The sequence below is a fragment of the Mytilus trossulus genome, chromosome 1, assembly GCF_036588685.1.
Source record: "Mytilus trossulus isolate FHL-02 chromosome 1, PNRI_Mtr1.1.1.hap1, whole genome shotgun sequence".
Classification (NCBI taxonomy): domain Eukaryota; kingdom Metazoa; phylum Mollusca; class Bivalvia; order Mytilida; family Mytilidae; genus Mytilus; species Mytilus trossulus.
The window spans coordinates 51,775,227-51,794,602 of record NC_086373.1 but is presented as its reverse complement, the minus strand read 5'-3'; the positions used below and the strand labels follow the sequence as shown (position 1 = coordinate 51,794,602).

Sequence of the window (19,376 nt, the reverse complement as noted above, 5' to 3'; positions counted from 1 at the left end):
ACTTAGTATCACGATACTAGAGTAACACTTAGTATCACGATACCAGAGTACCAGTTAGTATCACTATACCAGAGTACCATATAGCAGTGGCGGATTTAGGGGGAGGGGGGCAGTGGGCCTGGGCTCCCCCTTTTTGGGAAAAAAATTGGTTGCTTATATAGGGAATCACTGAAGCGTGACTGGAGCGGGCCCCCTCTTAGGTCAGTCAGTGGGCCCCCACTGTATAGTTTCACGATACCAGAGTACCAGTTAGTATCAAGGTACCAGAGTACCACATAGTATCGCTATATCAGAGTACCACTTAGTATCACGATACCAGAGTACCAGTTAGTATTAAGATACCAGAGTACCACATAGTATCGCTATACCACTTAGTATCAAGATACCAGAGTAACACATAGTATCCCTATACCAGAGTACCACATAGTATCACGATACCAGAGTAACACATTGTATCGCTATACCAGAGTACCAATTAGTATCACGATACCAGAGTACCAGTTAGTATCGCTATACCAGAGTACCATATAGTATCACGATACCAGAGTAACACATAGTATCGCTATACCAGAGTACAACTTAGTATCACGATACCAGAGAACCAGTTTGTATCGCTATACAAGAGTACCATATAGTATCACGATATCAGAATACCAGTTAGTATCAACATACTAGAGTACCACATAGTATCACGATACCAGATTTACACATAGTATCGCTATTCCAGAGTACCACTTTGTATCACGATACCAGAGTAACACATAGTATCGCTTTACAAGAGTACCATATAGTATCACGATATCAGAGTACCAGTTAGTATCAAAATACCAGAGTAGCACATAGTATCACGATACCAGAGTAACACAAAGTATCGCTATACCAGAGTACCACATAGTATCACGATACCAGAGTAACACATAGTATCGCTATACCAGAGTACCAATTAGTATCACGATAGCAGAGTACCAGTTAGTATCGCTATACCAGAGTACCATATAGTATCACGATACCAGCGTAACACAAAGTATCGCTATACCAGAGTACCACTTAGTATCACGATACCAGAGTACCAGGTAGTATCGCTATACCAGAATACCATATAGTATCACGATACCAGAGTATCCGTTAGTATCAAGATACCAGAGTACCACATAATATCAAGATACCAGAGTAACACATAGTATCGCTATACCAGAGTATCACTTAGCATCACGATACCAGACTACCAGTTAGTATCGCTATACCAGAGTACCATATAGTATCACGATACCAGAGTACCAGTAAGTATGACGATACCAGAGTACCATATAGTATCACGATATCAGAGAACCAGTTAGTATCAAGATACCAGAGTACCACATATTATCACTATACCAAAGTACCACTTAGTATCACGATACCAGAGTACCAGTTACTATCGCTATACCAGAGTACCATATAGTATCACGATACCAGAGTACCAGTTAGTATCAAGATACCAGAGTACCACATAGTATCACGATACCAGAGTAACACATAGTATCGCTATACCAGAGTACCACTTAGTATCACGATACCAGAGTACCGGTTAGTATCAAGATACCAGAGTACCAGTTAGTATCAAGATACAAGAGTAGCACATACTATACTTCGCGATACCAGAGTAACACATAGTATCGCTATACCAGAGTACCACTTAGTATCACGATACCAGAGTACCAGTTAGTATCGCTATACCAGAGTACCATATAGTATCACGATACCAGAGTACCAGTTAGTATCAAGATACCAGAGAAGCACATAGTATACTTCACGATACCAGAGTAACACATAGTATCGCTATACCAGAGTACCACTTAGTATCAAGATATCAGAGTACCAGTTAGTATCGCTATACCAGAGTACCATATAGTATCACGATACCAGAATACCATATAATATCACGATACAAGAGTACCACATAGTATCACGATACCAGAGTACCACATAGTATCACGATACCAGAGTAACACATAGTATCGCTATACTAGATTAACACTTAGTATCACGATACTAGAGTAACACTTAGTATCACGATACCAGAGTACCAGTTAGTATCACTATACCAGAGTACCATATAGCAGTGGCGGATTTAGGGGGAGGGGGGGCAGTGGGCCTGGGCTCCCCCTTTTTGGGAAAAAAATTGGTTGCTTATATAGGGAATCACTGAAGCGTGACTGGAGTGGGCCCCCTCTTAGGTCAGTCAGTCGGCCCCCACTGTATAGTATCACGATACCAGAGTACCAGTTAGTATCAAGGTACCAGAGTACCACATAGTATCGCTATATCAGAGTACCACTTAGTATCACGATACCAGAGTACCAGTTAGTATTAAGATACCAGAGTACCACATAGTATCGCTATACCACTTAGTATCAAGATACCAGAGTAACACATAGTATCCCTATACCAGAGTACCACATAGTATCACGATACCAGAGTAACACATTGTATCGCTATACCAGAGTACCAATTAGTATCACGATACCAGAGTACCAGTTAGTATCGCTATACCAGAGTACCATATAGTATCACGATACCAGAGTAACACATAGTATCGCTATACCAGAGTACAACTTAGTATCACGATACCAGAGAACCAGTTTGTATCGCTATACAAGAGTACTATATAGTATCACGATATCAGAATACCAGTTAGTATCAACATACTAGAGTACCACATAGTATCACGATACCAGATTTACACATAGTATCGCTATTCCAGAGTACCACTTTGTATCACGATACCAGAGTAACACATAGTATCGCTTTACAAGAGTACCATATAGTATCACGATATCAGAGTACCAGTTAGTATCAAAATACCAGAGTAGCACATAGTATCACGATACCAGAGTAACACAGAGTATCGCTATACCAGAGTACCACATAGTATCACGATACCAGAGTAACACATAGTATCGCTATACCAGAGTACCAATTAGTATCACGATAGCAGAGTACCAGTTAGTATCGCTATACCAGAGTACCATATAGTATTACGATACCAGCGTAAAACAAAGTATCGCTATACCAGAGTACCACTTAGTATCACGATACCAGAGTACCAGGTAGTATCGCTATACCAGAATACCATATAGTATCACGATACCAGAGTATCCGTTAGTATCAAGATACCAGAGTACCACATAATATCAAGATACCAGAGTAACACATAGTATCGCTATACCAGAGTATCACTTAGCATCACGATACCAGACTACCAGTTAGTATCGCTATACCAGAGTACCATATAGTATCACGATACCAGAGTACCAGTTAGTATGACGATACCAGAGTACCATATAGTATCACGATATCAGAGAACCAGTTAGTATCAAGATATTAGAGTACCACATATTATCACTATACCAAAGTACCACTTAGTATCACGATACCAGAGTACCAGTTACTATCGCTATACCAGAGTACCATATAGTATCACGATACCAGAGTACCAGTTAGTATCAAGATACCAGAGTACCACATAGTATCACGATACCAGAGTAACACATAGTATCGCTATACCAGAGTACCACTTAGTATCACGATACCAGAGTACCGGTTAGTATCAAGATACCAGAGTACCAGTTAGTATCAAGATACAAGAGTAGCACATACTATACTTCGCGATACCAGAGTAACACATAGTATCGCTATACCAGAGTACCACTTAGTATCACGATACCAGAGTACCAGTTAGTATCGCTATACCAGAGTACCATATAGTATCACGATACCAGAGTACCAGTTAGTATCAAGATACCAGAGAAGCACATAGTATACTTCACGATACCAGAGTAACACATAGTATCGCTATACCAGAGTACCACTTAGTATCAAGATATCAGAGTACCAGTTAGTATCGCTATACCAGAGTACCATATAGTATCACGATACCAGAATACCATATAATATCACGATACAAGAGTACCACATAGTATCACGATACCAGAGTACCACTTAGTATCACGATACCAGAGTACCTGTTAGTATTACGATACCAGAGTACCACATAGTATCACGATACCAGAGTACTAGTTAGTATCACGATACCAGAGTATCAGTTACTATCACTATACCAGAGTACCACATAGTATCACGATACCAGAGTAACACATAGTATCGCTATAACAGCGTACCATTTAGTATCACGATACCAGAGTACCAGTTAGTATCGCTATACCAGAGTACCATATAGTATCACGATACCAGAGTACCATATAGTATCACGATACCAGAGTACCTGTTAGTATCACGATACCAGAGTACCACATAGTATCAAGATACCAGAGTACTAGTTAGTATCACGATAACAGAGTATCAGTTAGTATCACTATACCAGAGTACCACTTAGTATCACTATACCAGAGTAACACTTAGTATCACTATACCAGTATAACACGCTACCAAAAAATGGTCACCAGTTATAACTTTTATTTTTTTATATATTCTTGCATTATAATACCGCAGTCCCACTAGGCCACAGTCGCACTACGATCTGTGAAACAAATGCAAATTTTGATGATCTTAGTGCGATCGTATAGATCGCAGTAAGGTCGTATCACGGTCGTGGTGAGGTCTTTAGGATCATGATGAGCGTGCCTAACTTTGAACATGTTCCAAACAATCGTGGTGCGGTCGTGGCGAAATCATGTTGTAGTAGAAGCGCAGTAAGGTCGGGGTAAGGTCGCCAAGGTCGCTGTACCATCGTAGCGAAAGCGTAGTTAAAGCGTGATTCTATTCGGAGAGATTTCGCTACGATCTCACAGCGACGTTATTACAACCTCACTACGACAATCACGTTCTCACCAAGACCCAACTGCGCTTCCACTACGGCTATACCACGTTTACATTACTATAAGACGTGTCACGGTACTTATCTATCCCAAATTCATGCATTTGGTTTTGATGTTATATTTGTTATTCTCATAGGATTTTGTCTAATGCTTAGTCCGTTTCTGTGTTTGTTACATTTTTAATGTTGTGTCGTTGTTCTCCTCTTATATTTAATGCGTTTCCCTCAGTTTTAGTTTGTTACCCCGATTTTGTCCATGGATTTATGAGTTTTGAACAGCGGTATACTACAGTAACTGTTCCCTTTATTTACACCACGCTGTTCAAGACTATAGTTCTATTCTAGCACGCCGATGCCGTCCTCCACTACGTTCACACTACGACCATTATGCTCATTTTCATTTTCACATAAAATATATAAAAGCTCTCCATGTTTTGTGTCCTTTTTCTCTAACGGCTCTCTATCTGTGTCATCCTTGCTATTGTTCACTAAAACATCGTTGTTTTAAGTTTGATTGACCAACATAAGGTTGTGATTCAGGTTGGATTGGTCGGTCTGACATCTCTTCTTGATCAGGATTCGTTACCATCAGAGCTCCCTCTTCCATTACATCTACTCCTATCACCACGCACACGTGTTATGGTGAATTTGGGGGCATGACTGAGTTGTTTCAGAGAAATCTACGTACTAATCAGAAGTAGAAGGAATGGAACAGTATTGATATTAAATACGATGTTGACGTTATTGCTGAGAACGAAGTAATATCGCGGTATGAACGTAGTATAACCGTGGTAAGATTATGTTGCAATCGGATAACTCGTGGTATAAACGTAGTGAGAACGTGATGAGCGTGGTAGGATTATGATAATCGTAGAAAAAGCGTAGTGAGAACGCGGTATAATCGTAGCAGGATCGTGGTAGAAGCGTAATGAGGACGTAGTATCATGCCGCGTATACCGCGACCTCACCACGACCTGAATTTATTTTAGATCGCGGTGAGCGTGGTGCGATCGTGGTCTAGTGGGACTGGGGCTTTAAGTAAATATATGATAAGGAAATTTTCTTAGAAATGCTGAAATGAATGATTCAAATTATATATGAAAATAAAGATTGTTTCTTAAATTTTCACATTATCATGATTATGATAGAGAAAGAACAAAAAATATGATATTCATAGGCTTTGGAAGACACAGGTTATCAGAAAAATCGTTCTCTTGGCGTTGTTCCATGTAACAAACTCGAATCATAAAACTCGAACAATTTGCGAAATGTTGACGCAACTCTTCGAAATTTTGCATGAATGTTTTATGACATGATATATTTCAGTACTGGTTTACATGGCCGTCTCTATATAAAATTAGCATAGATATTTTTAAAAGAATATGTATAAATGACTGTCCCACGGGAAATTTAGGTTGGAAACTTAAAAAAGTTAAAAACAAAAAAATTGTCATATATAATTTTTTAATTTTTTAATTGTAAGCACGATCGTTTTGTACTGAGCGTAAGCTCCAAAAGTTCAAATTAGTAATTGAATTGAGCTACACATTCAATTCATAACAATAGGTTTGCAATGTCTTGTGGTAATGTCCGAGTTAAACTTTCTTGCCTTCACAAAAATTTTACTGCCAAAAAAACTAGAGATTTGATTTCATGAAGATTATTTTTCGGCTTTGATTACTATACCAATAAAAAGTACTTTAAAATTTGAAATTGTTACACCAAATTGTATTAAGATTACAGGGTTACTTATATATATTAAAGATTAATGAAAATGTCTTGCAAGGTTGTCCGTTAACATTATTTGACGTCACCACAAGCGTAATATTGGACGGCATGAACTGCATTTCCTTCCTCCACTTAACTTTCAACAAAACGAAATGATGCACATAATTCAAAAATACTCATCTATAAGATGATAAAATATTAAGAAAACTTCAGTGTCATAACTATAAGCAATCTAATTGTCTCTTGTTCCACTGCTTGAATAAAATCATATTCGGGTTCTTTATATAATGCAGCATTATTCCCCCAAAAAACACATTATTACTAGAAGTAAAATGTAATTTCCTATGTAAATTATAACATCATGTTGGAATGGAATGTCTCTGCATTTCTACTTGTGTGCTATACTTTGCGTTTATATTTACCCAACAAGAAAAGCAGGAAAAACTTGATTGTGCGCGTTTCTAATTTAACGTTATTTTTCTGTTACACTAAACACTAAACGTTGCGTCATATCATATTTAAAAAAAACCTCAAAATTGTAAACAAAGTTAAAACCTATGATTGTGTTGGTTAAAAACCACTATTTTTATACGTGTGCATGTATAACAAATTTCGTTGTACCCTAGATACAGCACAAAAAAAAACATTTTCCGAAAGACCAAAAAGTACATTTTAACAAAATTCATTTCACTAACAGACGGAACACTGGTGTATTTAATCCCTGCTAAATGCCATTGACGATTGCCAAAAAAAAATTGATCACACATTGATCTTAATATTAATCAAATACCAAACAGAAAACAATGAACTTGCGGCATAGATTGTAAACCACAAACATGACGTGTTAATTTTTTTAAACCATATCCGGATTTTGACAACTAGGGTCTCTTTAGTGATGTAAGGGCTCGAAATAGTATTTGGAAGGCCATATAATTTACCTCAATTAAGGATAGACTCTTGAATGTTAAAGATTCAAAGAAGAAGAAACAGATTATATAAATCGGAGGGAAAATATAATACAAGCCCAAACGAAATAAATACAAACAAGCAGTGTATGTAAAGTGCGGATCCTAAAATATCATTTTTACTGTATATGACATAAATGTCTAATGTAGAATGATAAATAAACAGACGAACTTGTTTTTACTGTCGAAGAAAATGAAAAAAATTAGTTAAAATGTATATGTTCAGAAATACATAATACTAATAAAACAAAGTAAGAGATGCGAGCGGGGTTTTATCGCGCCTAAAACCATCCAGCTTTGAAATATATACCAAAATAGGTGAATATTTATGACATTTCACGAACAGATCGTGCAGGTGCTTTATAACTAACAGGTAAGATGTTGTTGCAGTACAAAATATTCATTTTAATACAATTAATAAAGTTGTATAACGTAGAATATGTTTTGTCATTCAGTTTCTTCATATTTAACTAAATTCCACTATAATGATTTCGTAATGCTAGTCATGTTTACTGTCGAATAATGATACTATTCTTTCATTTTTACTGTGGAGCGAATCATTAGTACTGTATATGCGGTGCATTTTCACTGTATAATTTTTTTATTTTTTTTTTATCTATTACAGCTCATTTCTTTAAGCATGTAGAGCAAGACTTTAGTTGACTTGCTTGTTTTTCTTTTATTGGATAATCGTTATGATAACACCCAATTTAATTCAAATATTAAAAATACAGGTTAAACTATCATATGCCTAATCATATTGTTTAAAAATGTCAATCTTATTTACAAAGTTTGTATAAACAATTAAACAAACAAAGCAAGCAAGCCAACCAAAGTTTTGCTTTGCATGCATTATGAAATTAGCTGTAAGGCCTTAATTTAGCCGACTTGCTCAAACAATAGATAAAGTAAGAGAAATATTTGATAAAATTTAACTTACGGAGGAAAGTTTGGTTTAAAAACACTCTAATAAATTCAATAGAAATAACATTCATTTCAAATGTATTCCATTTAGTTTCTTATAAAGCGTATAGGGATCTTTATCCTTATTTTTTTTTATCCATTTCCATGACACTTCAACACGAATTACGTACATATTGATATAGATTGAATCTTTGTTTTCCCGTTTAAAAGGTTTTACACTGGAGCCATTTATAACTTGCTGTTCGGTGTGAGCCAAGACTCCATGTTGAAGACCGTATGTTTACGTATAATGGTCTACTTTTATAAATTGTGACTCGGATGGAGAGTTGTCTCATTGTCACATACGACATCTATATATGGCTCAAAAACGAAACGAGACGGGATAAAAAGGTATAAAAAAATCCACACTACTTTTTTAATATATGTATAATGGGCTTAATATGATTCAGAATAGAGTAAAATAGTGGGTCGCATTTGGGTATAAGCGTGACGCCGGATTGCCGATTTTTTGCAAGCGTGACAGGTGAAAGGCAAATGATTGTGTCGTGAAAAACGAGAAATAAAGTCTAGCGGGACACAGGAATCTGCCAAAACAGTAAGCGGAATCCGGGATCAGAACCCCCCCCCCCCAATGAGACCCCCAGAATAAGATATATCAATCCTATTGTTACAGTCATGCCTTCAATAACAAATGTATCCGATGCATGCATTTTTTTTATATTTTTGGTCCCTTTTTCAATTTTGAGGGGTCCAAATTTAAAGACAAATGTCCTTTAATATAGATATTTGGGATTCGTTGACATGCTGAATCTAACCGTGTATCTAGTTTGGGGATTTTTTGTCTAGTTGCTGAAACAGCCCACATAGAGTTCCAAAGGGTCTAAAATCAACAAAAATGAATTGTAGCAATCATTTCGTGTACAATTCAATAACCCAAATGTGTATGGTTTTACCTCTGCGGTAGTATCCATTCGCGGATCTAGAATTTTTCATTTTGAGAATCGCTTTTGTTACAAGTTTGAAAAGCTATATATTTGATGAAGAATGAATGAGGAGTTTGTATTTCAATTTGAAAATACATGTATCATAAATCCTTAAGTCATCAACTAAGTTTTTTCGTTTGTTGCAAGTGCATTTATCACATAATTCTACAATAAAAATTCCTCGCATCTTTGAAAATTCTACATTAATAATGACTGCACTAACATTGATAATTCATCGAATCTATAGCTAAAATGGATCGCTTTCAATAATCGATATGCTATATTATGATGCTTTTATAACACTTATTTGAACTTTAATGCTATGTTTGTATATTATAAAGACATATCACAATGAAAATATGTTAAAACTTATCTTCAAATCACTTAACTTGATATTTCAAAACATAAACAAATACAGTTTTCCCATGATCCTTTATTCTACAATAGACATACCCGCATATAACAGTAAACATGAACTAGCTGGATTCGCACTTTATATACACTGAACAAGTCTAAATTGAAAACAACGTTCAAGCCTATGATTGCGTTGGATAAAAACCACTATTTTTATACGTGTGCATGTAAAACAAAGGTCTTTGTAGAGGGGTCTAAATACAGCACAAACAACATTTTCCAAAAGACCAAAAAAGGGAAAAAGTATATTTTAAAAAAACGCCTTTGACTAAGGCCGTGTTTACATTGACCTAAACTCGGTGTTGTCTTAGTGTAACTCACACATAAACTAAACACAATTACGCTCCCATTGATAAAACTCAATGATTACATGTAGTTTAAAAATCATGTTTTGTCTACATGCAGTCGATAGTCAATGTAGGCATTGTGTAGGTTAAGTGTACATAAAACTAGGCATTTAGAACTTTAATTTTCCCATGTATACTTAAAAAAGAAACGATTTTTAAATAAAATTGATACTTATAACACTTATTAATAAAGTTTCTTACAGAAATATTTGTCTAAACTTGATATGTTATTTTGTTATAAAAACACTTTACGTAGCCTTATTTAAAAACTCATATCAAGACTCATCAATTATCATTGCCGAACACATAATTCATTTGAAAAGGTCTTCCCGAATCGACTGGACGTACACACTGACAGAAATATTTGCCACTGGTATTATTTTACTCAAACAACGATTCACTCATAAATGCATTACTGAAAAAGGTGAGGTTAATTGTTTTTTGTGTAGTATCTCAGATCCGTTAAAATACAATTAGAAATAAAAAAAAAAAAAGCATTACCCCCGCCCTTTGTCAAATACTCCTTGGAGGAAAAAATACCATTTGAAACAAACAGAAAAGATAGAAATGCAGTGGTCTTTAACATCGCAATTCTTTTTCTTCGTCTGTAAGCACGCGGATGCAGCCTACGTTTTTAATGCGTTAATCGAGACATCTTTAAACTACTGCAAATTATCCAAAATGACTTTCTAAATGGAGCAACTACTTTACTTTTAATAATAAAGGAGGGGTCTGAGTCAGACCCCCCTCTCGCGCGAAAGTTTATATTTAGGTTTTTTTCCCGATGGTACCAATTCAATATTTAACACTAATGTATGGAGAAACTTTGGATTCAGAATATTTGTTCATTCTAGTCATCTGTATGTCCCGATTAAAAAAAATCAAATTGTGGAAAAGTCCATACCCCTTTTTTTAAAGTCAAATGGTCGTTCCATAAAAGTTGTTTGAAAATTTGAATTCGGTTCTACGTAATGAACATTTAAATGACATATAGTTTACAAGTGTGAACAAATCTTATGTACAGGTAGCTAAACGAGGTGTAAAGATGTGAACAAATTTAATGTGAAACTAGTGTACATCACATTAAACCAAATGTAAACATGTTTACTGTACACGGCGTTTGGTGTGAACACGGCCTAACAGAGCGAACAACTGATGTTCCTAAACCCTGCTAAATGCCATTAATGATTGCCAAATTGATCACAAAATGAACCTAATGGATCTTAATATCAATCTAATACCACACTGGAAACAATAAACTTGCGGAAAAGATGGTAAACCACAAACATTAGGTGCTTAATTGTTTTACACCATATCAGGATTTCGACAACTAATGTCTCTTCATTGATGTTAAGGATCGAAATAATATTTGGAAGACCATTTAATTTACCTCAAATTAGGATAGACTCTTCAATTGGAAAGAGTCGAAGCAGGATGAACGGATTATATAAACCGGAGGAAAAAATATAATAAAAGATCAAACGAAATGAATATAAACAAGTCTTAATTGAAAACAACGTTTAAACCTATGATTGCGTTGGATAAAAAAATCAATTGTTATATGTGTGCATGTAAAACAAATTTCTTTGTAGAGTGGTGTGAATACATTTCCAACAAGATCAGTGAAAAACGTATTTTAACAAAACGAATTAGACTAACAGGTCGAACAACTGATGCTCTTAAACCCTGCTGACTGCTATTGACAATTACCACAAATAAATGTATCACAAGATGTACCTCATGGATCTTAAAATTAATCAAATATAAAACAGAAAACATCAAACTTACGGCATAAATGATAAACCACAAAAATAATATATCATAATACGTACATGTATATGAAATACAAATATATTCCAAAATGAGGTAGATAGAATAAATAAACGTCTGAATAAAGTAAACTTTTAAGCACAAAAGGCCCCCCTATCTTTTTAAATGTTTGTATATATATGCGATGTTTATATCCGTCTTTAATGTAACCTCGCCGCATAGAAAAATGACACAAACTTTTCTTAAGAAAACTGATATGGAAACCTGAGTTACGGAGCAAGTGAAAAGCACGCCTTAGGACAATGATACCGAACTTCATAAAAAAATAATATATAAATATAATAAAATATAGAAGTTTAGTGTTCATCGTCTGCCGCTAATATGATTTTCAAACACGAAGAGAAATTAAAGCCCACTTTCACCTCATTAACATAAGAATACTTATTGGCACAATCCAAATGATTAGTCCACGATTAGTAATGTACAATTACACCGCCAAAACATACCGTTCTTAAAAATGTTCCTCTCAGACAACATTTTCCCGCTATTCTGCGAAACGCGGGAAAATAGATTTATCACTGATGGGTCTAAAGTAGACAAAACGCGAGTCTAGCTTATCAAATTATAAGCATGGTACCGGGCTTGGATATCTGTTATAGCAACAAACTAGAGGATAATTTATAGTTTTCCACTAAGGCCCGACCGCTAGGTTTTCGTTACAGTACAAAACATGTTTGTATCTGAATTCATTTTAATGGATGAATTTGATTCCAATTGACCACTGTTAATTCATAACTACATTAATCCTCATCCTTACAGTAAGCATATATATCATGAATATTGCATCGGTTTGACCACTCAATAGTTCCTGTGATTGGAGATGTATTGACTTCCCTTGAACAATATCTAGTTTTAGCCACATTCAGATATACCATTACATGTAGCTGTAAATTCACGACCTTTGTCACTTTGCTGTTTATCATACACATTAAATATTATTAAAACATAAACTAAATTAGAGGCCAGCTTTGAAGAACATTGGCCTTATAGCTATAGAAATATAATTTTTAAAGGTAATCTTGGTACACCATTTTGATTGACACTTGATTTAATCAGTTTGTCCTCGTCTGCAAAACTCTTTGGATAAATTCTTTGATTCCAATTGAATTGACTAAGATTGTCAGTTTTCCTACCGAAGGTCAGTGATTCTCCAAAGGCATTATGGCTTCATCCACCTATATAAATTTCAACAAATGCTCGAATTTCCGAATTCGATGAAAACTTCAGGCTTTATATGAATGAAAACTTCAGGCTTTGAAGAAAACTGAAAGCGATATATCTTGATGAATGTTTTATTTTCTTGACAAAAAGTGAAGTTGAATTAGATCAATTTCATTCAATGCTGAATGCCTCAAATAAAACGATACAGTCCACTTACGATTCCAGCTCTTCAAAACTCCCGTTCTTAGACATCCTTATTATCAAGGAAGATGAACAAATAAAAACGGACTTATACTGTAAACCCACGGATATTCATCAACATTTAGATTTTAGGTTATGTCACCCGTCACATACCAAACGAAATATTCCTTTTAACTTGGCCCGACGTATATGAACAATAGTAATAATTTACTTGATAAGAGACTACAGGAATTGAAAAATTATCTAAAAAGACAAAACTATCCAGTCAGTTTAATTGACAATGGAATAAAAAAATGCCTTGAGCATTCCAATCGCTGAACTAAGATAAACTGTACCAAGGGATGACAGAAAAGATAAACAACAATCAATTCCGTTCGTTATAACTGATAATACACGTAATCACAAGATCTTAAATTCTGCTAAGGTTGTTTTTTTTACCTATTCTGCATCAATCAAAGAAAATGAAAGATCTAGTTGATGAATCACAGCTTATTAGGAGCCGTCGACAAGTACCGAATCTGAAGAAACTTCTTACACGAGCAAAATTCAGTACACAGAATGTGGCAGAAATACAAAAATACAGGGAACCTACATGTAGATGTGGAACGTGCGAAATGATAGAATTTGGACAAAGTAAAACTGTGAAATCAGGCACAGTAATTAAACTGAATAAAAGCATGAACTGTAAATCGGAAAATATTATCTGTCCCACTTGTAATCAAAACTACATAGGTCAAATTGATCAATGGGGAAAGGGAAATTTAAGATAATTTTTATATTCCTTTTTTAAGATGTGGGCCGAAGATAAAATTCCGCGTAAAGCCAAGGAACACTATTTTATTGAACTGTACAAGTCGACTTTAAATAGGAAGTGAAATTCGGTTTGGGAATAAGAATCCGTAATATATACAAACTACCACATGACGTTACTATTAACTAACGTCACAAGTCGTTACTATTAACGATAACAATTCTGTCTGATGAACCGTACGAGATGCGATGAAAGCGCTAACAGAAACAAAGTTTTATAATGTGATTATTTCTGTACTAAGGACTTTTTATTTATCTACGTGTGGAACTTGCAAATTGCAATATGTTGGTGAAACAGAAACACTATTTAACATCCGACTTAATAACCATCGATCATTTTATACAAAAGAAAGAAACTGCCCAATAACCAGACACCTTTTAAGAGCAGGACATGATTTTGAACACGTCTCATTTCAAATCATTGAGAAAAATCAAAATTGGGATACACAAGGAAGACAGAGAGATTTTGGATGCACCAGTTACGAACTCTTGAAACTGATGGACTCAATGAGAGAGACGAAAAAAGATTTAAATACAAATCAAAACCATAATCTTGAAATCATACAAATTACTTTATAGAAATTCATATAATTTATCAAACATTAATATATGTGTTGCACTTTTATTCCTACTTGATGTACATGTAGTTGTAGCTACAAACATAGTTTGTTTTATAGAACATCAATAAATATGTTGAACTTTTCCTCAAATCTTGTGTAGTTCAAGCTACAAATATATTTTATATATATTATATTTCATATTGATACATGTACTAATACAAGCAAATGAGTCATGTTCCACAACCTAATTACACTTAGTAAACTGGTATAACTTTTAATTTCTTCTGTTTTTTTCTACTTTGTTTGGGCGATTAGTTTTAAAGAAGTTAAATTAAGGATTTACATCAGATTAAAATTTTAGATTTAATGATTTTTTAACATACGTTATCTGTATATATCCATTTGCATTTTTGTCGCATTAGAGCAATCAACAAACGTCAAAGACCACTTTTGACTTGTTGTTATACTAGATACTTGTACTGATATATTATTATTTCTGCATGGTGTTATTAATATTCATGTTAATGTTTTAATAACTGTATATAATAGCAAATAGTCAATTTTACCTCTAACATAGTTTGCCACTGTCCTTATGCATCTAAATAAATGTGTTGGTAAAGGTGCACTGGGGTCTCCTGATGTTACAACAATAATTCGATCTATTTTTAGATATTCCGAACGTTTGGAAATTTCATTTTCAAAACAACTATGACGATTATTATCTGTATTGCCCTTAAACAAGTCATAAAGCCGATTAAGATCTTCTCCCTCTCTAATTTTGCCGTCAAATAATGCTCTCAACAACGCCTTGTTGAAGTCACCATTATCATTTTCCAAACCATTGACATCGATAAATGTTGGAAACCATACATTAGGTTCTTCTTTGAAATAATTAGAAGCCTTGAAACTGTAAAATTAAGATTGCAAACATTTTTAATTTTCAATATTACAAGGCTCGTATTCTCTTAAAGAATTATAGAGTGACAGGCGGATACGAGGGCTGATATTGCATCCCTGATCATAAAGGTTGACGGAATTTAAGGTCAAAACTTTGGTCCAGATCCTCGTTTGTAGAGCTCCTTTTGAAAGTATGGATGAGTCTTTCTGACTGATTCAATGACAAAATGAGTACAGACAACTTAAATAACGAGCATGAGAGTAATTCAAGCTAAGCACCCATGGCTAGGAAACAAAATAAGAAGATATATTAGGGAAAATATGTACTAGTATAGATAACTTCATCAAGGCTTCCGAAGCTGCACAAACTCCTTACAAATATAGATTAAGTTCGTCTTCAAGTCATTGTTCCACTACTAAACTATCTATTCTACTTACTAGTACAATTGGTACAACCAAAAACCTGGGTATAATTTTTGTTTAAAAGGCCTTTTAAAATAGTTGAATTAATTACTTTTCAAGTGTCAAAACTTCGTTGGAAGTACTTGATAAACTACATGCTTACATATATTGATAATTTCGAATCTGTTCAAATTTTTGATTTTCTACCCTATATACCACTTTGCCTCTTATTCTTAAAGAAAGAAAAACTCGCACACCTGATTAAATGGGCATTTACAAAAGATAGATTTTTAGTAACAACAAACAAAAGATCTATAACAGTTGGACCTTCTTTTATATGTTATGTCATGTTAATGGAATTCAGATGAGGACTAACTGTGCACAACTTATTGTGGACCAGTTTCTGTATTGTTATGCGTTACAATTTATTACTAAATTTTGCAAAGACCAATCGAAACAAAATCTGATACAAAAATTTAATATACTGACCGGCTTTAGAAACGCAACACTAGATTATTCTTCTTAAATGTTTGAAAAAAAAAATGCAGTTCGAAAGCTGAATTGATTACGTCATTTTCGATGTTCAAATATTGTGGTATACACTGAAACCCTGGTTTTCCCCTTACCAATGAACGTGTCACCGTCAAAAGCAATGACTGCCTGTAACAAACGCCAAAATGATTGTCAGAAAGGTCAACCATTTCTTACGGCACGTTTTGGTTTCTGTTTTGCACCTTCTGATTTTGCCGTTGTTCCACCCATTACAATGTGTTTTGTCAATTAGGCGGTTTAAACTTTAAGGCTCTAAATGTTTTTCTGCAGTCGATTCTTTGCCAGTTCAGTTAATGGGAAACATTTCTGGCATAAATCTGTGCAAAATTTCATTCATCAATTTGGTTAGCAGTTGACGTTGCGGCCGTAGATCTGTCTCACAAATGACGTTGTCTGATCAAATTCTATTGACGTTGCTTTGTCACTACATGTTGATCTAGTCTTTGATGGTTTTCAACAAATCTAGACTACCGGTATCATTGTCGGAAGGACAGTAAAACGAGTTTCTGACGTCAATTTTTTGTGTTGCAGCACGTTCACGTTTTCCTGTTTGCAAAATTCTAATGAGTTGATTCAGCTTTTCATTCCTGAGTTTTGGCAATATGGAGATGCAACATTTTTTAAATGATTAAAGTGTGTCCAAGGATTGAACGAACTGTTTCACAAAGAAAAAAAAACCGGAAAAAATCTTTTATTGGCTCGAAATTTCTCTTTCTTAAATTTCGTGCGATCTAAAAAAATCTGGTATGTTCAATAACCACAGGTAAGTCAGATGTTTATTTTTCGAAAGGGAAAGACATATGATGAGCATGAATAGTAGTTGTATGAGGATCAAACATTATTTGGTGAAAAAAAATCTACAAAATGAGTGTTGCGTTTTTAAGGCCAGTCAGTATAATATAGATATTTGGAGAATATATTGACTCTCAATAATGATGACATATGTGTGTACACTAAAGAGATTTATCCTGCTAAACTGACTATGAAGTCATATGAAACAATTGACTCGTGAAAAATATTGTTAATCCAATTCTTGAACCAATGCATGTATATATCATAAACTTAAGTCTTCTGTGCAAAACTTTATCATTTTTTACGCAAACATTTCGTAAAATCGTTAATTTTTTTTCTCTCTGTCTGTAAATGAGTGAAAATATGGCTGCTACTAGTACTTAATAGTCATGTTTTAAAGCCGATGTTTACCGATTTTCATCGACTTATAGTAAACAATCAACAAAAAAGCATGGATATTGAGTACCTTTATAACATGTACAATCTGAGAATTATAGTTTATTTAAATGACAGATTCATGCGTATTGCGATCACCAGATTTTTACGAGAAGGGTCACGCTGAGGTCACTTGCATACCGAACATATTTTGGGCGAATTGCTTCCTGGAAGTAAGCAATTAAAAAAAAAGTGAACTTCTTCTAAATGTGGACAAATTAAAGAATTTTCTTCAGAAAAAAGTATATGTACACAAGTTTTATAATAATGTTTATCGGTTTACTGATAATACAGGTTTAATAAAAGTTAAAATTCCGCATTTATTTTCGAGTCCCCCCTTTTGTCTTTGCGTTCTGAACTTTGACCGTGTCTGTCACGTGACGTTACCGTATTGTGACGTCACTTCTCAATTTTCTAACGTTTGAACGGGAAGCTTGTTCAATCCCACCCACCTACCCCGACATTCTCCTATTTTGGATTATTTTTTCTGCTGTTGTTTTTTTTTATGTTTTTCAGGTATATGCTTAGTGAGATTAGTGAATTGTCGTAGAGAATGAACTTTTCGACTCTTTATAATAACACAATATTGCAGTGGTTGTGTCCAGTTATATCGTGAACTGTTATTGCGGTTAAACGTTTTTCCGAATGCTTTTAAATTGAGGATGAAACATTTTTATATAAATACTTGATGCTGATTTGAAACAGACAGTGCTAGTTTTTACACATCTTATAAAATGCTGATATCTTGATGGTGGACGTTTACTAACAAAGAAAGGAGAAAACTTTAATTTCTAGAAATCAACTGTAAAAGCATATAGATATATGCGTTTCAAAAATCTAATTTCTGTTTAATGCATTTTTATATTTTTCATTGTTTGTTAGTATTATCTTTAATAAAACAGTTGTCGCAGTACTGGTGCAGTGGCGGGATCTGGCAAGATGACAGGGGGTCATGACCCTATAATTCTACGTTAGACCATATGCTAAAATATTATACTGTGGTACCACAGAGAAGTTGTGTTTTTTATAAACGGCTTTCTCTTGTTTACCAGAGCGGCCGGTTCATCACTGTTACCAGTTTTGAATTTTATCCTCCGAGTACCGAGGAAGCGTTATTCAAGTTATGGCCTAGCGTCAGTGTGGGGTCGTGCTCCTCGTTCACTCTAATTTTGCTTAGAGGAACTTTTGTTACTTCTGTTACCAGAAGAACACATACTTGCCAATATTAAAAATGCCGGCGGTTTGTATCGTCTTGCCAGGCCTCGTTTACTGTTTTTTCCCCTGCGGCCGATTTGATTCCACATAAGATTTCCTGAATTATTTAGTATTAGGAGTTGCGGAATGATTGCCTATGAGACAACTCAGCTGTAAAAGAACGTTGGTACATTGTATGTAGCATCTAAAGGTAACCGTACAACCTTCAATAATGAGCAAAACCGTTACCATATGCGGCCTGTTTTATTCCACACAATATTTCTTAAATTATTTTAATCTTTAATTAATGAAAACTATATGTCAAAAAAAAAACATATGCATCATTTTACAATAAGTTTGTTCAA

General features: G+C 34.7%; 1 protein-coding gene across 1 annotated transcript in view; it reads right to left on the bottom strand.

Moving 5' to 3' along the window:
* Positions 1-19,376, bottom strand: part of LOC134727075 (uncharacterized) — a 46,773-nt gene that overhangs the window by 14,200 nt on the left and 13,197 nt on the right. The window contains exon 3 of the mRNA XM_063591466.1: positions 15,306-15,646. Within this exon, the coding sequence (XP_063447536.1) occupies positions 15,306-15,646 (341 nt within the window). The remainder of the gene's footprint in view (positions 1-15,305; positions 15,647-19,376) is intronic.